Source organism: Setaria italica, chromosome VII, assembly GCF_000263155.2.
Source record: "Setaria italica strain Yugu1 chromosome VII, Setaria_italica_v2.0, whole genome shotgun sequence".
Classification (NCBI taxonomy): Eukaryota; Viridiplantae; Streptophyta; class Magnoliopsida; order Poales; family Poaceae; genus Setaria; species Setaria italica.
The window spans coordinates 26878809-26900909 of record NC_028456.1 but is presented as its reverse complement, the minus strand read 5'-3'; the positions used below and the strand labels follow the sequence as shown (position 1 = coordinate 26900909).

Sequence of the window (22101 nt, the reverse complement as noted above, 5' to 3'; positions counted from 1 at the left end):
TGCTCCATCACCATCAGCTAATAATAAGCTCATCGGTTACAACTAACACAATGCCTTGTCGTTTATGTGCCTTCAGACGCCTGCTATTTATTGGGAGGTGTGATGAACAAATAACCTTTCTCTGGTCACTGATGTTGGCCCTGCCTCTTGCTTCGCGCAGAATGAGACCTTTACCTGCCTTTTGACCAGCAAGAATTATATAAGGCAACACGTGGGACAGTGTAATACTACAGCGCAGGTCCTTTTTCCAGCTCATCAGTACAGCACGAGAGAAGAAAACTCAGGTAACCGGGTAACCGTGACGTCTAGCTTTATAGACGCTTTCGCCGCTCCTGCCAGGCTAGCACTGCACTAGCTCCTTCCTTTTGTTGCTGCAGAATTTCGTACGTCTCGAATCTTGCTTGGTCACTTGGAGATCCACAAAACCATTTTGGATTCGGAGATTAAATTCGTGGCGCAGCTGCAGGCATATATAGCAGTACTCCTTCGGCCGTCGTCTTCCTCGGGGAGGCCGCCGGGGTCGCCATTGCTAGCATATGGTGTGCTCGGAGATGCGTATGGCTTCCACCCAGAGATAGGATCTCTTATATTAGTGCGGAGCTGCTCCTATTCTTGACCGGCTTTGCAAGTTCTTTGCATTGCTTCCTTCGCTGCCTCTCTAGCTTACTTCCTGTTCGTGCTACACCCTCGTAGCTTCGTCTTTGGCCGATCTAGCTTCATGCATGAGTGAATCTGATCTGATCGGCAGAGATCAGTATTACTGAGCTAGAATCGAGTTGTATTCTTGGTGCATCTAGCTAAGCTCCTTAATCAGCATAGACCTTACAGTATTAGGTACAAATTAAATTAAGATATGCATGGCTACATGCAAATTGTACGCACTGTTATTGAGCTTCTTCTTTGTAGCTTACTGTAACATCACTTTTCTGACTTCTGGGTGTAGGAAAAATTACGGCGATGGCACTACCAGCTTCCCCAGTTCAGGAAGAACTGCAGCCAGAGAGTCAATTGAGGAACCATCTTGCTGCAGCCGTGAGGAGCATCAACTGGACTTATGCCCTCTTCTGGTCCATTTCAAGCACTCAGCCAGGGTAATGTGTAATATAGAGTCAATATTTGGCTGCCAGACTTGGACAACCTAATCCATCATTTTGCATGAGTATATTATCTTTATATTCCAGCTCATCTATCTATAAATCAAATAAATAAAATCAGATCAGGTGATGCAATTCTAGGTTACATACTTATCAAATTTTACATACAATTAATTAAGCAACTTTGTTACTTTTCAGTCCCTTTTTTCAGCCACTGAACCACAGTTAGTGTCTGTTCGTTCAAAAAAACAAAATCAGCCCGTTTTCCTCCTCTATGTTAGAACCGGCAAATAAAATCCCATGCATATTTCGGGGAGGTGCAATATTACACTTTGAGCTAAAAAATTAAGGCAAAATCACAGGAGGTTTTATTAACATAAAGCAGGATTAAAGTCTACTGCTCCCGACCTAATATTGTATTTGTAAGTTGTTTACAAATTAAAATCCTAACTAATAATCAAAATTATTTACCCGATACTCTCTCTCATTTTTTCAATACTTCAACATAATACTCATAAAGATGTGTACTTACCTTTGTTCAATTGTGATTGATTTTTAATTAGTAATTACTCTATACTTTTTCATCCACATTCAAACTTTTTTCATTTGAAAAAAGTTTATTTTACTCCTCTCACCTATTTACTTTATGCACTTAACCCCCTAAGCAAATTTAGGCTCACTTTACTCCCCCAAACTATTTCATTTGGTCCAATCTACCCCATAATTAGATTTCTCTTTTTTATTTCTTCGCGTACAAATTGAATTTTAATTTCATATTTTCTTAGTTGACTTATAACATGATGCTCCATGTCAAAAAAAATTTATTAGAATTTTTCATGATTACTTTTCGTACATTTTTGTATATCTAAGATCAATTTTGTACTAAATATTCCTAACCTATGAAAATAACCATGAAAAATTCGTAGTATAATTTTCTAACATAAGACATCATGTTTTGTATATGCTCACAAAATTTGAACTCAAAATTCAACTCATACATGAAGAAACAAAAAAGATAAATCTAATAAGGGGTAGATTGGATCAAATGAAATAGTTCAGGGGAATAAAGTGAGCCAAAACTTTGGTCAGGGGGTTAAGCGGACAAAGTGGATAGGTGAGGAGAGTAAAATGGACTTTTTCCTTTTCATTTTGCATCACACCTCCATGCATTATGTTTAGCATAAAAATTAATATTTTTCATCACTTTCTCACATTCATACATAAATGGTCTACATGGTGACACTCATCATTTATATATAATTTAACTTAGTATTTCTATACTAACAATGACATAAATAGGTAATTTAGAATCATATATTAGTTTACTGTTGGACATTTCTGTATGATGCACACGAAGATAATTAGATTAAAATTTAGGTATTTCCTTTAGGTTATTTTTAATAATGACATACATGAGTAACTTAGATACAAATTTAATAATGATGCACAAGTAAATTGGATGAAGATTATGGGACTATTTTAGATTATCTTTTATAATGGCTGAGCTCGGTAATTTACATATAGATTTATGTTTTATTTTAGAATATTTTCAGAATGACAGTGGTGGGTAACTTTTTATAAAATATAATAGACCAATAACTATAATTATTATAGTTTACATGATTGATGTTTGATAATTCTGATTTTTGTGAGAATTTTTAGGATTTGTCTTCTTTTCTAGCGTGTCTCTTGAGTACTAATGTGGAGTCTCCAATGATAAAAAATTAGGCCACATTGCTACAAAATCATTTCCTTGAACTACCTCTCATTTGTTAAATAATCGAACGCAATACTTATATAGATATGTACTTATTATCTTCGTTCATTGTGATAGATTTTAGTTAGTATTCTTTAACTTTTCACTTTGCATCATAGGTATAATCTTGAATTTGTTTAATGAATCTTAAGTTTGAGCTATACTTTTAACATAGAATCTATATTCTCATCACTTCCTCTATATCTTAATACATGGTGACACACATCATGTGTATATAGCTTAATTATTATATCATATACTAATAGTGTAACAAATAGACGATTTAGAATCATATGTTGGTATATATTTTTAATTAAGGTGATTTGGGTTCAAATGTAGGTTATCTCATGTTAGTTTTAATAATGTCATATGTAGGTAATATAGATGAACATTTAGGGGATTACTTTAAGTTATTTTAAGTTTTAGTGGTGGGAAATTTAATTGCAAATTTTGGAGGTTATTTTAAGTATTGTTTATAATGGCAAAAGTGGGTAATTTTGATGAAGATTAGGGGTTACTTTAGTTTATTTTATATAGTGGCAAATGTGGGTAATTTAGATATAGATTTAAGTGGTTACTTTAGGTTATTTTCGTAATGGCATAGGTGTCGGGCATGAATCCTGGGCCCACGAGTAGGTCCTGTGCGGCCCACTAAGGGGCGTACTCGGACACAATCAAGATTAGGGGGCTACGTGGCAAGAAGCGTGTCCCACTCGGACTAGTTAGGTGTGCATATAGAAACTACTTGGTCTACATCGAGTAGAACTCTGTAATCATACCCGACTAGGATTCAAACTTGTAACCCTGCCCTCCCGAGTATATAAGGGTGGGCAGGGACCCCCTCAAAGACAACTCATCCAAGATCAATACAACCAACTCATAGGATGTAGGGTATTACGCGATCTAGCGGCTCGATCCTGTCTAAATCGTGTTCCTTGCGTCACCATTGACTCCTTGATTCTTGACGGTCCTTACCGCACAAAAGACCACCTAGGGTACCCCTAGGCGGGTTGCCGGTCTAAAACACCGACAGCTGGCGCGCCAAGTAGGGGAAGTCGTCGAGTTTCTCTGCGCGAGCTCGATGGCACCTGTCGTTATCAAGCCTATTTTCACCTTCAAGGCAGGCGAAACTTTCGTTTTCGGACCTAGGCTCTGTATCGCCAACAGCGCTGGATCATTTCAGCGTCAAATCATCAACATCCAGGAGAAGAAACCTCTCAACGAAAGCCTTTCTCAGCCGAAAACAGAGATTTCGGTCAGAAAAAACCAAAACTTCAAAATCAATAACACCGAGTTCGACTACGCTGCGGACTCGATCCCAATTCGGACTAGTCGGTCCCAGTCACTTCACAAATCGACTTCGACTCCAAAACGGTTCCCATACGGACTCCACAATGCAACCAAAGTCTACCAAGGTCTCCTCACTCGAACTCAACTCGAACACGGGGAGGACAAAGGCGACTACTCCAACTCGGACTACGTCCCAGAGATGCCGCTGTCAGGACCAGCCCAAGGTCTGGTATTAACTTCAACATCGCAAAGCAGATTTTTTCACTGGCAAGGAATGAGACCATCTCTCCTTGCCCGCGACTACGAGTCACGCCTCATCGCTCATATAGACAACCTCCCGTACTAGGAAGGCGTCCCACTCACTTCGAGCCGCGAGGAAAGTTCCACAGAAATCGCAACATCAAGCTCTGGAAGCTACTACCCAGACAGAGAAGTCTTTATCATTACCCAAAATAACAACGCGGGTACTAGCCAACAGAGAACCCCTCGATGGATAGCACAACTCAACAACGTCTCAGAGGACGAGTCATCAACTAACGCCCCACAAGATGAAACTTCCGATCAAAGAAACCAAAGAAGGATGCGCAATATTACTCGGGCTGAACGCCGACAAATGCTGGCTACAAACATTCCCATCACAAATCTTGAAAGAGCATTTGACGCAGTACAGGCTCAAGAGCACAACACTCCACTCGCAGCAATTGCCTCGATCAACCTTATATCAACTCTCATACCTCGAGACAGAGACAACGAAATGACAGCTCAACTTGCGCAGTGAGGCAACGGACTAATTGTACAACTTGCAGAACAAGCTTACAAGCTACTCGATAAGGAATCACCAATCCCATCTGTTCCTTGCGTTATAGTTCATCAAGATGGCAGTAGAGATGCTGCAGTCAACAATGACTTCCACGAAGCACAAAGAAATAACAACGAAGTAGTCAACCAACCAAGGCAACATAGCCAAGGACCGAGCAAACACGAAACTCCAGTACGACAAAAAGATGTCGGAGAGGTCAGCTGCACCAATTCTGCAAAAAGTCCTCGCCATGTCCGAAAAAATCATGAAGTATCACATTTCAGCGATCTACAGGAAATAATCTATAGTCGACACAAGCGAGAAGTCGACAATTACAACCACTTTCCTGCCTTTATAACTCGGGTAATGAGGACAAGACTACCCAAAAAATTCAAGCCAACAGGAATCACTAAGTATGACGGCAAGCAAGACCCAATTCAATGGCTCCGATGTTACTCATTGGCAGTCCAGGCAGCCGAAGGCAATAACGACACCAAAGTCATCCATTTTCCTATATGCATGGAACTCGCGCCTCTAACATGGCTTGAGTCACTCAAGCCTAGATCAATCGACTCTTGGAGAGACTTGACAAAAGCTTTCACCAACAACTATGCCGGCTACATGACTAGACCAGGTAACAAGATCGACCTAAGTCAAGTAAAACAGAAAGATGGTGAAACACTACGTGACTACTTACGATGATTCTTCAAAAAGAAGGTCACTACAATCGACATTTCAGAAACAGACATCATCGAGTGCTTCCAAAATGGCCTCTACGATCGACGAACATACCAAGACTTCAGCAGACGACGACCAACCACCGTCAAAGATCTCAAAGCTATGGTGCAACAATGGACAGATGAAGAAGATAGAGAGAGAGAATGGTTCGACTCTCATCGCAACCGCGGGCGCGACAATAACAACCATGATCAGGATAGAAACCGACACAGCGATACTCAAAACAACTTTTCGAGTAACCAAAATTGCAAACGCAAACTCGACAACACCATTGCTTCCATGACTAACTCAGGGAAGAAGGGATCCCGCAAAAATGATGACGGACCAAGCTTCACCGAGCTACTCAAAAAATAGTGCACATAGCACCTAACTAGCAAACACTCAGCAATAGACCGCTACAGCATGCGTCGAGTAATGCAAGATTTGCCCGCACCACCACCTCACGAGGAGTACAACAAGAAAAAAGATAAAGGCAAAAGCAAGGTTCACAATGATGAAGAAGGAGAAGGCGACTTCCAGACCGACTCCAAAGTAGTCAACGTTATTTTTTGCGGAATCCCAGGTACTGCATCCAAACGAGCCAGTAAACTGGTACTTAGGGAAATCATGACCATCGAACCAACAGATCCAACACCGCTTAAATGGTCAGAGGTACCCATAACCTTTAGCAGAAGGGACCAATGGACAAAATTCTCAGAACCAGGCCGATTTCCCCTAGTACTCGATCTTGTCGTTGCAGGCTCAAAATTGACAAAAGTACTCATCGATGGCGGAAACGGAATCAACGTCATCTTCGCCAAGACACTAAGGAAAATGTGTCTTAACGTCACGAACATGCTCACTCCAATAGACTCACCCTTCTACGGAATCGTACCAGGAAACGCAGCCATACCACTAGGACAAGTCGTCCTGCCAGTCACTTTCGGAAATAAGGAACATTACCGAACCGAGTACATTAGATTTGAAGTCACCGACTTCAAGATATCTTACCACGCTATACTCAGGAGACCAGCTCTGGCTAAGTTTATGGCTATACCACACTACGTTTACCTGGTACTCAAAATTGTAGGGCCCAAGGGAGAACTAACGCTACGAGGAGATTTATGGCAATCCTACGAGTGCGACACCGAAGCCGTGGAGATTGCCGTAACCTCTCAAGCACCCAGCCCTATGCAACAAGTTTTCTCAGCTTCAAAGAAACTTCACCCAACAGAACTCGAAATACCAGAAAATAAGTCAGGGTCAGCAAAGGTAAAGCCAACAAATGAGAAAGACTTCAAACCAATTGATCTCCAAACCGGCGACTCTTCTAAGACAGCTCTAATTGGAATAGGGCTAGACCCTAAATAGGAAACCGCGCTCATCAGTTTTCTTCGGGCTAACCACGATATCTTTGTCTGGAAACCAGCTGACATGCCTGGTGTGCCCAAGGAACTGATTGAGCACTCTCTAAACATTGACCCCAAAGCTACTCCAAAGCGACAGTGCCTCCGATGGTTTGCCCAAGATAGACGAGAAGCAATCAAAAAAGTGCTAGCCAAACTACTCGCAGCAGGGTTCATCAAAGAAGTCTTTCAGCCTAACTGGCTAGCCAATCCTGTACTCGTTCGCAAGAAAAACAACGAATGGAGAATGTGCGTCAATTACACGGACCTCAACAAACACTGTCCGAAGGACCCCTTTGGATTACCCAGGATCGACCAAGTAGTTGACTCTACTACTGGGTGCGATTTGCTATGTTTTCTCGACTGTTACTCGGGTTACCATCAGATAAGCCTCAAAAAAGAAGATCAAGCTAAGACAGCCTTCATCACTCCATTTGGGGCCTTTTGCTACAAAACAATGTCATTTGGACTAAAAAACGCAGTGGCAACTTACCAACAAGCTATATACATATGTGCTTCGAAAAGCAATTGCATCGTAACGTGGAAGCTTACGTGGACGGCGTAGTCATCAAAACAAGAAATCAGGAAGATCTAATTGCCGATTTGGAGGAAACCTTCTCAAGCCTACGAGCTTTCCGATGGAAGCTTAACCCTACCAAATGCATTTTTGAAGTACCTTCCGGTAAATTACTCGGGTTCATCATTAGCCATCACGGCATTGAGGCCAACCCGGAGAAAATATCTGCCATCACAAACATGCACGCACCGGCCAACATCAAGGATGTGCAGAAACTTGGAGAACGAGGACTACCCTTCTTCAAGCTTCTCAAACGACAGGACAAGTTTAAACGGATAGAGGAGGCAGACAAAGCATTGACGCAACTCAAAGACTTTCTGTCAAAACCACCAATCCTCACTGCTCCATCTCCAAACGAGGACTTGCTCCTATACATAGCGGCTACTACTCACGTCATAGGTGGGCAATTTTTTTAGAAAATATAATAAATTTAATGGCTATGATTATTTGAGTCTACCAATTAATGGCGAGATGTTTTGCCTTTTTGTGAGAATTTCTAGAATTTCTCTATTTCTCTAAAGTTTCCACTTAGAATCCTAGGTGGCTTCACCTTCAGGCTTCAAAAGGAGCCTCCAATAGTAAGATGGCTAAAGTGTTTCTAAGAAAATTCATTTGGAGCTAAAAGTATATGTGCAAAGCGTTTAGACATAAAAGTTAACAAACTGTACTATGCAAGCAAAGAAAAACTAGCAAAAACCATTCATAATTATGCCTTTCAAGAATTAATTTTTATTTCACTTAATTCATCCTAACTAATATTGATTATGCTCTTCTTTGGGAAAAAAACTACTATAATTGATATTCAGGGTCAATCAACAAAATGATTTTTAAAACACAATACGAACACATAAGCATATAGTCACATAGTCTCTCTAAACCCTAAACACGCCCATCACACGTAACGTAAGCGCACACTCACACCATTGGCAGCATAACAAAAGTGAGCGTAGACTCTTGTTTTGTATTATGAGTTTGATCTCGCATGAGCAGGTGTGCAACCAATTCCATCAATTAACCATCCAATCAAGCAACGTTGGTTGGTTGAAGTACATATGAGCTCGTGAAGTATCATTTATGGTTTTGTTTTAAATCTAGCAAAAATATTGTAATACAAAGAGGATGTGGTAGAATATAAATTAAATATCCGTCACGTCTTCATAACTCGTAAATACTAAAGAAACTTATGTTGTGTAGTATGATCGTAAAAGTTGACAGCTACATCTCGCATTAGAGTTCTTTCTCACTAAAAAAAAATGTTCTCTCCTGTCGCGGAATCAAGTCAAGGAAAAAATTATGGTTGCAGATTCCTAACGTGGACGGATGGGTTCTACAACGGCGAGGTGAAGACGAGGAAGATCGCCAACTCTGCGGAGCTGACCGCCGACCAGCTCGTCATGCAGCGAAGCGAGCAGCTGCGGGAGCTCTACGAGGCCCTCCTCTCCGGCGAGTGCGACCGCCGGACGGCGCGGCCGGTCGCCTCGCTGTCGCCGGAGGACCTCGGCGACACCGAGTGGTACTACGTGGTCTGCATGACCTACGCCTTCCGGCCAGGCCAAGGGTACTTGTTACGTGATCAATTACTGAGCATAGCTGATGTCCCCTTCACATAATCACATTTCATTTTTGGTCGCCATGGCTTGTTTCGGTGCTTGCCATTCGCGTGCGTGCGGCTACAGGTTGCCGGGAAGGAGCTTTGCTAGCAACGAACGTGTCTGGATGCGGAACTCTCACCTCGCCGACAGCAAAGCCTTCCCCCGCGCGCTCCTGGCGAAGGTATGTCAAGTTCTGACGGGGAGGAAAGGCCGATCTGCATTAATTCTCCATTTCCATCCGTTACCTTCCATTCATGTTCTTGATTAACCGCTTGCAATCTTTGTTGGCTTATCATGAACTCCATGCTACCTCTGCATGTGACCTTGCCGGCCGGTTCAAGCAGAGCGCGTCCATTCAGGTAAGCGCTTCATGCTTCATTTCGACGTAAGCACTAAGCAGTGCACTTTCAGAATGTTTTTCTGAATATAACTTCATCCTGGATCGTTTTTTCTTTTGTAGACAATCGTCTGCATCCCGTTCATGAGCGGCGTGCTTGAGCTGGGGACAACTGATGCGGTATGCTCAATGGTCAAGTTAACACTGTCTGAACAAATTAATTGTTGAATCGAGAATAAAATATAACCTCAGCTCCTGACGGAGTTTATTCTTTTCAGCATTTTGCATTTTCCTGAAGATCAACTATATATATATATATATATATATATATATATATATATATATATATAATATCTTGGTCAGCCGAGCCACTGCATCTTTCTGGGAGATGCAGTTTCCGGCATGCTCGCAGGAGCCGAGCTCCAGCCCGTCAGCAAACGAAACCGGCAAGCCCGCCGACATTATCGTGTTCGAGGACCTCGATCACATTGCCATGGAAGCGATGATCGCCGGCGGACAGGAGCTAGGCGAAGCGGAGAGCCTGTCAGATGGAACCCTCGAGCAAATCACCAAGGAGATCGACGAATTCTACAGCCTCTGCGAGGAAATGGACGTGCAGCCACTCGAGGATACCTGGATCATGGACGGGTCTTTCGAAGTCCCCTCTTCGCCGCAGCCGGCGCCGGGGCCTGCTACTACTAACGCCGCCGCCACCTCAAGCGCTCTCGTTGACGGCTCTCGCGCGACGAGCTTTACGGCCTGGGCGAGGCCGGAGTCGGACTCCGATGAAGTGGCTGTGCCGGTCGTCGAAGAGCCACAGAAGCTGCTGAAGAAAGCGGTGGCCGGCGGAGCTTGGGCGGCGAACAATGGCGGCGGCGGCACGACGAGAATGGCCCAAGAAAGTGGCGTCAAGAACCACGTCATGTCGGAGAGGAAGCGCCGGGAAAAGCTCAACGAGATGTTCCTCGTTCTCAAGTCATTGGTTCCCTCCATTCACAAGGTAATAACGCACACATTTTTCGGTGTACCGTGTACGTTCACTTGCATGTAATCCTTGCATTCTGAACTTTCTGATACATTTTGAACTTTTTTGATTGTGTTGCAGGTGGACAAAGCATCGATCCTTGCCGAAACGATAGCGTACCTCAAGGAGCTTCAACGAAGGGTACAAGAGCTAGAATCCAGCAGGGAACCCATAATCTCGCGCCCATCCGAAACAACGAGGGCAACAAGGCGCCATGACGATGAGGCCGTCAGGAAGAAAGTCTGTGCCGCGGGCTCCAAGAGGAAGGGCTCGGAGCTCGGCGGTGACGTGGAGAGGGAGCACCCACGGGCCCTCTCCAAGGACGGCACCAGCAACGTCACCGTCACCGTCTCAGACAAGGAGGTGCTCGTGGAGGTGCAGTGCCGGTGGGAAGAGCTTCTGATGACGCGAGTGTTCGACGCAATCAAGAGCCTGCAACTGGACGTTCACTCGGTTCAGGCATCGGCACCGGATGGGTTCATGGGGCTGAAGATACGGGCTCAGGTATCACCGGATCATTAAGACATGGGAATTGCAATGCAATGTAGTAGGTTCTGGTTAGCAGTTAGCTCTCCATTAGTTTGTTGGTTCGAGTTTTGTTTTACTGATGCTGCTGTTTCTGTTGAGTTTCTACAGTTTGCCGGCTCAGCTGCCGTTGTGCCGTGGATGATCAGCGAGGCCCTCCGTAATGCTATAGGGAAGCGATGAGGAGCAGCTCAATGTTCTATATCGATTTACATAGAAGTTCCATGAACACGTTCCTTGTGAATCCTATTTTTGCAAAATGGGGTGCACTCATTTCATAATTTTTTCTTTGAACACTCACCTTATGAACATGCGTGCTACACTATGAGCAACTCGGCGAGATTATCCCGACAGTTCTTAAGATTGACAAAATCACCACAACCACCTAGCTATCAATGAGCATGTCACTTGCCCCTGAGTGTATTGCCTACCCTGAAAGATTTCTTTGAAAATAACCTACCCTAAAAGAATAAATATCTAAGAATACAAGCATCCCTATTGAATCGGAAACTCCCGGAACACAAGTGGATAGGTTACTGCACCAAGCAAAACTAGGACCAAGCCCTTCCTTCACGATCTTGGATGGGTATGCTTTATGCAGTGTACGGTACAATGGGAATCATTGAGGTGTATGCACCAATCAGTTCAATCCAAAAGTTTAAGTTAATGGAAAAAGATAGACAATTCACTTATACTCCAACAGCGATTGTCCCTTCTGTTTTGTCCTTTTTGCATCATGCCATACGATGTTGATCGACCATTACATGGATCACACCATTGCTTGACACATGATGCGGTGCTCGGTTCAACCCTGAGCCTCTCTTTCTCAGGAAAATTTACCAAAGCTGCCTAGAGGCACTCTCAAGGATCAACTGACTTGCATCTATGGCCACGAAACCTGAATAAACCATGCTTGAAGGCTGGAGCAGTACAGGAAAAAAAAATCTTATATGGTTGGTATTGCTGCAACTGCAATGATAGTACTAGTACAGCATCATTCTTTTGCCAGATGTATAACAAAGTCAATGAGTTGCTGATGCATTTGGAACAGCTAAAATAATAAATGAAATTCAGTGATAAGAAACCAAGATTAAGCACTGATTCACTGAAGAAACCTTGGTATAGCTAGCGGCGCAATGATCGTCAAGAAAATTTCCGAGTCAATACGAATGATCCATGTGACAAGTCAGAAAGCATAAAACCAATTGGTTCTCAAATTGCATGAACGTTACTCTCTACTGACATTTGAGACAAACCAAAGGTCGAAATTTAGCAATTAGCATTCCCTTTTAACACCATTGACTTCATTACTTGGAGATCTTCATTATATTTCCTGATAATGAAATTATGTAATGAAGAGTGCTTCTACTCTTCTCTTTCAGGCCTTTGGACAGGGCAGAGGTACTTTAAAAGTTCCAGTTTAATTTTCATCACCGTGAAACTTGGGAATAAAATAGGTGAAATATAGTATATATACATGCACCAGTTATGGGCAGGAGTTTCTTCACTTCAAAGTTCAAACCCCTAATGACTATGAGTAGTTAAGCTAAAGGAATTCCAGTGATGCATCACAGGAAAACCAAGCAGGTAATGCAATCTCAGGACTATCCTTAGTCCTGATCTCGCAATGACTTGGTCTGTTTACAAAATGTAATGCATTACTTAGGCTACATCAGATTATAAGTACAACAATATATCGGTATGTCATGTTTGCAGAAGCATCATTCCTCAATCACAATTTCCATATCCATGTCAGATTCTCTGCCCCTGCGACCAATAACCTCACCATTAACAAGCCTCTTCAAGTCAACAACAGAGAGTTGATCAAGCCATCTCACAACATGATTTGCTGCTTGCAGCTCATAGGCAGGGTGTCGGCCTGCAACTGCCACACACCACATCCCAGAAGTATGTGCAGATTCTGTCGTCAAGTTTGAATTACCAAACACAACACAAACGTCTGGCTCAAGACCAAGTTGCTCCGCTGCAACCTCAAACATCTCACCATCAGGTTTCCCTAGGCAGAAATCCTCTAATGCAATTATAGCATCAAAGTAACCTTGCAGACCAACAGTTTTAATCCCTTCTTCAAGGCTCTTGCGTGAGCGGGGAGCTGCAATTGCTATCGGAATTTCAAAATCCACAAGGGTATTCAAGAAATCAAGGACACCTGGTCGCAGTTGATAGTATCCTCCTCGGAGGATTTGATATATTACCTCCTTGCGTGCTGCCAACCTTTTAATTTCCTCTGGATCTTCTGACCAACATAACACTTCTGAAATAGCCTGCTCAGTTCTCATTCCCTCAATTTCCTTCAGCAATGCATCCGGAGGGAAAGACTTTGCCTCTTCAAGTGATAGAACATACCAAACCCGGGGCTCCAAGTCTGGATCGTCATCTTCCACAACAACTCCCTCCCACTCCAAGATCACACCAAACTGACCAGTCACCATTTCATCCTTCTGTTTCTTCTTCTTTGAGGCTGTTCTTTTAGGAATTTCTGGTGGCTCCAACAGCCAGCTAAGGTTTTCAGGAAGTCTACAAACCAATTTGTAAAGTTCATGGGTCTGGGGTTTCCTATTGATGTCCGTGGCATGTAGCTTCAGACGTGCCCTCTTCATAATCATAGCTTTACCCATGGACTTTGCAACTGAATGCATTGTCACTGCAAAATGTGGGTTATTTGGCAAGCATTTTCCGTAAAACTTGAGAGCAGGCTGCTGAGAGCTTCCAAATAAGCTGATAGATGAAATCATTTCTCCCCAAACCCTATCTTAAACTTGTATTGAAATTTCAAGTTCTCCACAGACAAGCCAGTTCAGCTCATGAATAAATCAATTAGAACCAGCAATGACGTAAACTGCATAGGAACCAAGCGAAGTTATAAAAACGTAATGCACAACAAGAATATAAGAAGAGAAGAGTCCACACCCAGAATCAATATATGAATCCTCGATGTTAAAAGCTTAGTTTCTGAGAGTTTACTTCAGTGAGAAACTAAAGAAATCTGCAGAACGAGAAATAATATTTTCCTTCTCTGCTTATTAGCAATCTAGAATAGTACAAGCATTGATTCGTTCACTAGGTTCTCCCATTTGTCCCTTCAGAAAAAAAAAAGCCCTACTCCCCCTTGCAGTATGTTTGGAATGTAGGAACAAGACATATGCAGAGCCCCACTTATTGCAGCATTTCTACAGATCAACCTCCATATGAACCTATAGCAAACCATAAAGGGAAAAAAGAATGCCTAATAATAACTTTTTCTACAGACATTACTTCCGCATTTTAGGCAAACTTACAACAGGTATCAGAATAAAAGGCGAACTTTAGCATAAAAGGAGGCAAAACTTTAACATGAGTGCTCGGCCTAATTAGCTCCATCCCAGCTACGTACAGAAATTGCAAAGCTTTAAGAGGCAATCTTGCAGCGAAACTCCCTTTTTTCTCAATATTTTACAGAGTAGAAGACAGCAGCAAACTACAAATGCACAGCATAATGCGTCGTCCGAGCTCAAACAGCAGCAACTTCCCAAGAATCCGGGAAGAATAGAGGATTCTACTGACCTGAAGAAGGAGAAGAGGAGGAGCAGCTGAAGAGGGCACCGGCAGGAGCTGGGAGTGGAGGAGGCGCCACTACAGCCGGGCTCTTGTCTCTTGCGCTTCCCTTTGGATGGTGGCGAATGGCGATGAGCCCCCCATCCGGATAGACAGGGACACGGACGGCCGCCTCGTGGCAGCTGCGGCTGCTCCATTACCATGCCAGGTGGGACAGGAGAAGCCGGGACCCACTTGTTAGGGAGAGAAGGAGAGCGGCGAGAGGAGGGACATGTTTGGAGCTGGAGCGCTTCCCTATGGGCCGCGGCGCTGTCTCTCCACTTGCTTGGGCGGCATGCGTGTTCGTCGCTCTGTGCCTCTGTCCACCACCCCATGTAAAGGTGTGTCAAACGCAAACCTGTTCAAAAATGTGACCAATCGCTGACACAGGCACACAGCAAGAAGGTTGACTACTTCAATATTGACTCCAGCAGAATATAAAACAAAACAAGTTCTTCACAAATGGATGCAGAAATTTTGCCCTCAAGAGTGCATGCTTTGGCGTCAATCACCGTTAGATCTGTGGTGAATCTCGTAAGATTAAATTTTACTCTCCCTGCCGGAAATTTGTAAAAGGAACCGTTTGATATAGAAGGGTAAGCATTTCGCGCTCACATGATTGCTAGTAATCTGTCCATACGTTGTAAACTTGTAATGGATCTTCAATAAAAGAAAATTAAATTATACACTTAAACCATCTGGTTACAGATTTAGGGTAATTTGTAAATTGTAAGTCATGATTCTTGAAAACGTATAAATAGGGAAAACATATACTCAAGTTGAATGGAATGTGTGATCGCAAAGGAATTTAGAATGCATGAAAGTTACTAATCGAGCCTTGGATGAATTTCGAGAGATCCAACTTCATGTTTATTTTCCTACAAAATTCTAAAACAATCATACATCACCAAGGATTTCATGGGTGCAATCCTCTCTTTTTTTATCCTTTGTGTCCAAGGGACATGTTAAATTTACCTAGGCAAAATTAAAATTCTCCATGGTTTTCTTTAGCTCCAAAGAGGTAATCACAAGTTTGTTATTAACACATTGAATGCATGTGAGTACCATTGCCCATAAATGATAAAATTTGTACATACGCAATTTGTAACAAGGAGGGCATCATTTTTCTTTACACGCAACTTTGTCCAATAGTGATGGTACAGAACTCGTCCAAATCGATACCAAGGAATTGAGCTTTTGGACTAACTTCAAACAAAAATCTCAAGGCTTCTTGCTTCGTGGAAAATCGGGCTATTTAGGTTATGTTTGGATACGCTTCTCCTGACCACGCTTGAATTATAATCTAAGCGAAGATTTTCTTACATCTCGTTTTTCACTTCTCGTAGTTCAAATATCTGAAGCGGCTTACCACATAAGTGAGAATCGGTAGAAATAAGCAAAGCGGTTAGTGTGATTCTCGCTTATTTTCACCGATAAGCCGCTTATAAGCAGAAACAAACGAGACCTTAATTTTTTGCCACTCTTACAGATGTCACTTAATCTCCTGTCACTGACCAGCGGGTCCAGCTGATCCACTGGCAGAGTATTTGGGCTGCCATTCACTCCGTAAGAGTGGCAAAAAGTTAAATATACCTGATATTGTCCAGAAAGCAAACAATAGCATGGTCATAACTATTCGAGCATAGATAGCCATTTTGTCCAACATTATCGTCCGTCCATTTTTTTTTAAAAAAACTACTGGTACATATATTTTAAAGACCTATAATTGACTTGCATTATGGAGTATGGGCTGCCACATAGTTTTTCGGTAAAAGAAGGTTGGATTATCAAATTCAAGTGTCTTATAAAATCTAATGATAAGGTCCTAGTTCATGTTAAAAACCCTCTAAAATGCGAAAGTAATTAATGGATCCCACACGAATTTTTCTCAATTCCTACTAGAGTGATTCAATAATATTCCAACAAAAATGATGTCCCTAAAACATTTTTCATTTCAAAGAAGACTTGAATGATTTATTGTTCGACCCTTCCATCCAATACTACGATGTGTGATTTATGTTTATCCAATCTTTAGCGTTACATTATTTTCCCACAAGGTGTATCATTGGCTAAAATAGTACAATACCATGTCATCATTCGAACAGTACTCCCTCCATTCCAAATTATATATATTATTATGCACCTAGATATACCCTGTATCTAGATAAATAATAATATCTATGGACTAAAAAACTAAAAAGATCTACAATTTGGAACGGAGGGAGTATAAACTTAGTTGTATATGTTTATCCAATATCTAGCATTTGCTGACTTAGGACCTATTAGCTGCAACTTTTGATCTTTTCTGAAAAGTTGTTGCTGGCTTTTTCTTCTGAAAAGCTAACACTAACTTTTACAAGATGTGTTTAGCTTTCTGAGCTCAAAAAGCTATTGCTTTCCAGCTTTTCATATAAACTTAACTTTTCTGGACTTCCAGCTTTTCGGAAGCTATATGAGAAAATTGTTGTTTGAATGAACTTATAGCTTTTCGCGCTGAAAAGCTGCCACGAAGTTCAAACAAATATGACCTTAGTTTTTCGAAGGTACTCATCGTGAGGAAGGTTGCATGCGTGTATGTAGCCTCGTAGGGGGTGAGTGTGCCTATACATGATTCGGAAAAAAAAATAGTTGCAGCCTTGTTAGGAGAAGTAAGAGTAGCTCTAAGAGACCGCTAATCTTACCCCCAGTATCCTTTTTAGGGAAAAAAGAGAAAAAACAAACTCCAACAGTCCACCCAAACCTTCCCCAATTTTTTCGTGACACTAAAAAATAGACTGCCACCGTGTATATTTTAGGTAGCATGGGTGTTCCTCCCAATCCATCATTTTTTTCTCTTCTTTCCATCTTCCCGCCACCCATCCACCCACGCGCAGCACCGCTACTTGCTCGAGGGCGCACCGCAGAGGCAGGGGCATGTGTCGCCTCACCACGCGCACGCGCGGCTAACACAGGAGCGGGAGCGGGATCCCGGGCCCTACACGCGGGAGATCGGCGCCTGCGTCCGCGCGCGGTGGTGGGGCGCGTCGTGCGAGGCATTCGCGTCCATGTGCGTCGCGGGGCTGTGCAGGACAGGTTCCTCCTCCCGTAGGTGCTCCGCGCCTGCGCCGGGCTGGACGCCCCTCACCTCGCGGTTTGCTACTTTGCTTTAAAAGTTTCAGTCCGAACTGACAACCGCAGAACATTGATGGAGGGTTGGATGCTTCCTTCACTCAGCCACAGAACAGTGATGTCAAGCTTCTCGAACGAAGAATTCAGCTCTTGTCCATTCTCCAGCATCTTCAGTGACAATGGCAGCAGCAAACCACTGGATGCAATCGAGAAGAGCAAAACTTTAGTTGATTCGAGCGTTGAAGAAACTGTTCAAGATACAAAAGCTCCTCTGCAGCTTGAATCAAACCTTTTTAGCGCAAATCTGGATGGAGCTCCGGAGGCAGAGGAGGGCTTCGTTCCAAAGGTAGATCCAGTTACGATGACGTGGTAAATATTAGGAAGTAGTTTTTTCCGTTCTGTCGTGACCTCATATATTTTTAGAGGAAATTTTTTTTAGCATAGCCTCCAGTATCTTGTTACGAGGGAAATTTTTTTTGAAAACTCTTGAAGTTGGTCTTAAGTCTGAGAACTTTCGATAACGTAAGAGCATTCTAGTCCAAATCCCCATTGTTATGGGTCGTCTCGCCTCCAAACCACCCCCCATTTCCCTCCAGGCCTCCACGCAGCCGCGATGGCCCTCCGGCCACCATCCCCGCCCATCCGCCTCCGCCGTCGGAGTCGACGACGACAACCACCAGCCTGGAGCAGCAGCAGCCGCCGCCGCCTGCTCCTCCTTCCGGCGTTGAGTCCGAGGCGCCGCCAAAGAGGCGGAAGGTGGAGGAGGTGGGGTTTCAGCGCTCGCCGTACTACACGATCAGATAAACCGTCGCGAATCTCCGCGGCCGCTTCCTTCAGGTACCCGCTCAAAACCCTAGCTAACATCCTCGAGCTCCAATTTCCATCCAGCGATAGTTGCAGCAGTAGCCTCTAGCACGCACGCACGCACGATCATTTAGAAATTCAGCATGTAGGGATGTTTTGCTTCGATGTTTCAGGGCAGAGCACTGGAGATTGTATTGTGCTTGTGAATGAAATAGCGGAAGATCTTATCGACGCTTGAACTGAAATTGTAGTGCTGAAGTTCATAATCCACATCCTTAGGCGGTTTCTCTTTGTGGTCTGATGAGGACGAGTACGTACTGAACTAATGATACAAAACGGAATCGAAGTTCAAGGGATGGATGTGGTCTTAAGTGATCAGGTTGGCTCACCATGTTTGTGTGCACTTTTTTGTTGATACATGTGGTATTGCACTACATATTCCGAATTCAACATGCAGGAATGTTTTTGTCTGCGTTGTTTCAGGGTATAGCACTGGTGGTAATATTGTGCTTCTGAATGGAGTTGTGGAAGTTTCTATTGACGCTTGAACAGAAAACTGTGTGCTGACTTCATAGTCATAATAGTTTTTAGGTGGTGTCTTGCAAGTGAAAATTATGATATGATGGGGAGAAGTGCATCCTAAGATCAAATTGAAATAAGAGTTCAAGTGATGGAGGCAGTACTGGTCTAAGTGATCAGGTTAACCAGCCATGTCTGCGTGCCTTTCAATGTTGATATATGTGGAATTGAAGTACATTTTTTTGAGAAATATATTACTACCTTTGCCAATGTGAATGCTAGTATATCTCATATCTTCTTTGCTTGTCATGTCATTGGTTACATTTAAAATAGCAATGAGTTCTAAAATTGTTTACATTTGGTGGAATGAAGGTTTGCCAAGGAACTGACTCAGAAAAGAAAGATGCTGCTGTTGAGATCTTGAAAGGTAAGTGACTGGTCCGTCATATTGGAACAATATGTGGAATTTCCCAATGTATTTCAGTGATCATGGTCTGCACTAAAGATAGTGTTATGTTAGAAGATTTTGAAATTTAACCATTATCTGTTGCCTATCATCATTTTATAGAAAACCATATTGCTATCTGTGGACTGTGGGTTGCAACATAACTACATAAGTATGACAACCTCAGGCGCTATGATGTTTTTTTTTTCCTGAAAAGTGGCTATGATGTTTTTTAGTTCCTCTCAAATGTGCACTCCTCTGTGTGGTTAACCCATCTGTGACTATTAGTATGTTACATTCAATTTATCTATCATGTAAGTGTATTATTGCGTTTGAATGCCTTCCACCTAAGTCCTGCCTTTGTCACATTATCGTGTTCTACATTTGGTATAAAACTTGTATGGAATTCTTTTTTGATTATATGCTCTACTCAGAAGCAGCTATCGTTCGAAACAAGCTGCTGTGTAAATTCAAAAGAAAGAATAGAACTCTGCACTAAATTATTGGTGACTGGAAATTCACTAATCAGCAGCTTACTTTCAAAATGCATCTGAAAAGGTCAGCAATAGTGGTGCCCTTGTGATCATAAATACATGTTTTGAGTATGTGGGCCTTATATTTGAATGATTTTACACATATGTTTTTTCATGCATATGTGTGCATACAAATTCTTGAGATAGTTAAAGCTAACTTGTGTGTCTTCTGCTCTTCTTTTGTCTTACAGAGATGAAAGATGTCATGGAATTATCCAAGAAAATGCGGCTTGATCTGTCCTCTGCTGCTGAGCCTGTGAAACCGCTCGACAAACCTGCAGATAGAGCTCCCAAGGATAAGCATGCTGGAAAAGTTCCATCCTCAGAGAAGTCAAGTTCCTCTGACAAGCCTGGCTGGAAATTTCGTGCTGATAACTCAAACACTGCAGCACATAGGTTACTGGTGGAGACGAAAAAGGGGGCCGGACCAAGTAAGACAACAGATCATACAAAGCAGCAGGGTAGACTCCCGCAAGGGTCTTATGTCATCGGTGGATCTCCCATTGGCTGGAATTTTCTCTTGTGGCCTGGACGCAAAGCAGTCTACTACGGTTTGACCAAAGAAGAGTGGTTGGCTCGTCGATCTGCGAAATGAAGTTCCATCCTCCTGTCCCAGCAATCTAACCGCTATTTTGATCTTAGATCTTCAGAGGATAGCATAGTATGTCCCAGTAGTTGCTGTGATATGAGTACTAGTGTAGAACTGAATAGTACATGACACTTCAGGAAGGTAACCTCTTGACACCAGAGCATGGTAACTTGGTAAGGTACTGTTGTACCGAGGTGTATCAGAATCGCTATGCTTTTGGAATGGTTTTTGTTGCACAAGAAGGGCAATCAGCAATAGATATACAGAGAATTTTGGTTGTAAACTGAACGAGCTATGTGCTCATGTTATATTTCCTGTTCAGAAGTGAATCCGAGGCTAAGCACATGATAGCGCATTACTCTGTGACTATGTTCCCTTCTTGTTAATGGCTTGTGGTCGAGGAGTTTCTGACTCTCTGTGACTAAATGTGTTTTTGGATGTTAAGAGTTGCCAAGTTTTTCGTGTGTGTATCCCTTCATTTCTGTATGCTCCCTGATCAACAGTTAACAGACTATGCTCCCTTCATTTCTGTATCCTGCCAACCTTGCTTAGCCTGTGGACCGTCCAGAGAGAGCGTTTTTATTCCCCCGACGAACAGAGAGAATGCTTGTGAAAAGTTGTGTTGCAGTTGCAAGCTTGTACTGTTCTAAGTGCAGGAATGTTTGGTCCTGTTTGATTTCATGACCTCTCTTTTGATCTCTTTTAATCCGTATAAACTTCAAAACAGAGGGACTAAATGGAGGACTAAAGAATTAGTCTTCTAATCTTTTGGGATGACTAAAGGCTCACGAGAACCGCCCTTGCTCCTCATTATTGTTACATAGGATGCAGATTTTGTGCATTAATTAGGGGTATTTTGGTCATTCATCTGCTTTAATGACCTTTAGTTCCTGGATCCGAATAAGGCAGGACTAAACTCTACTCCGGACACTAAGCATATGTTTGGATGGGAGACAATGTAGGATGGGACGGTCCCATCCCAGTTTTTTAGGATAGGATGATCCCATTTTATGTTTGGTTAAATGGGATGGGTTCGTCCTAATTTTTTGTTTGGTTGGAGAGATTGCAACAGACGGAATGAGCACCGTTTTCTCCTTCCGTTAAATACCGTTTGTGGAGCCCACTTGTCATACTAACAACATCTTCTTCATCCACCTGCGCCACGATAGCCTCACCTGCTCCACCCGCGGCGCCGCCCCTGCTCCACCCCGCCGTCGCCCCTGCTGCCCCTTGGGTCACCCCGCTGCCCCCCGATCCACCCCACCGCCGCCCCTGGGTCACGCCCGCGCCGTCCCTGCTCCACCCCGTCGCCCCCCGATCCTCCCGGGCGCCCCCGCCTCCGCCCACATTCGCCCCGGCCGCGCCCGCCTCCGCCCGCAGGAGCTCCGGTCG

General features: G+C 43.1%; 3 protein-coding genes across 3 annotated transcripts; 2 read left to right on the top strand and 1 right to left on the bottom strand.

Annotated features, from left to right (window-relative positions):
* Positions 1-361: 361 nt before the first annotated feature.
* LOC101781015 (anthocyanin regulatory R-S protein) lies at positions 362-11762 on the top strand. The gene is made up of 9 exons (XM_022828158.1): positions 362-555; positions 944-1091; positions 8943-9197; positions 9316-9412; positions 9576-9590; positions 9692-9774; positions 9932-10568; positions 10674-11096; positions 11229-11762. Exons 1-9 carry the CDS (start codon positions 537-539, stop codon positions 11298-11300), a joined length of 1749 nt encoding a protein of 582 aa, XP_022683893.1. The 5' UTR covers positions 362-536; the 3' UTR covers positions 11301-11762.
* Positions 11763-12521: 759 nt separating this feature from the next.
* Positions 12522-14830, bottom strand: LOC101780613 (5-amino-6-(5-phospho-D-ribitylamino)uracil phosphatase, chloroplastic). The gene is made up of 2 exons (XM_004976415.3): positions 14682-14830; positions 12522-13977 (listed from the first exon to the last, which is right to left on the bottom strand). Exon 2 carries the CDS (start codon positions 13871-13873, stop codon positions 12839-12841), a length of 1035 nt encoding a protein of 344 aa, XP_004976472.1. The 5' UTR covers positions 13874-13977; positions 14682-14830; the 3' UTR covers positions 12522-12838.
* A 3107-nt stretch (positions 14831-17937) lies between these two features.
* On the top strand, positions 17938-21038 carry LOC101765627 (brain-specific angiogenesis inhibitor 1). Its single transcript, XM_012847478.2, is given in 4 exon segments — positions 17938-18165; positions 18357-18656; positions 19515-19569; positions 20312-21038. Coding segments are annotated over 4 exon segments (987 nt in total). The 3' UTR covers positions 20716-21038.
* Positions 21039-22101: the final 1063 nt, after the last annotated feature.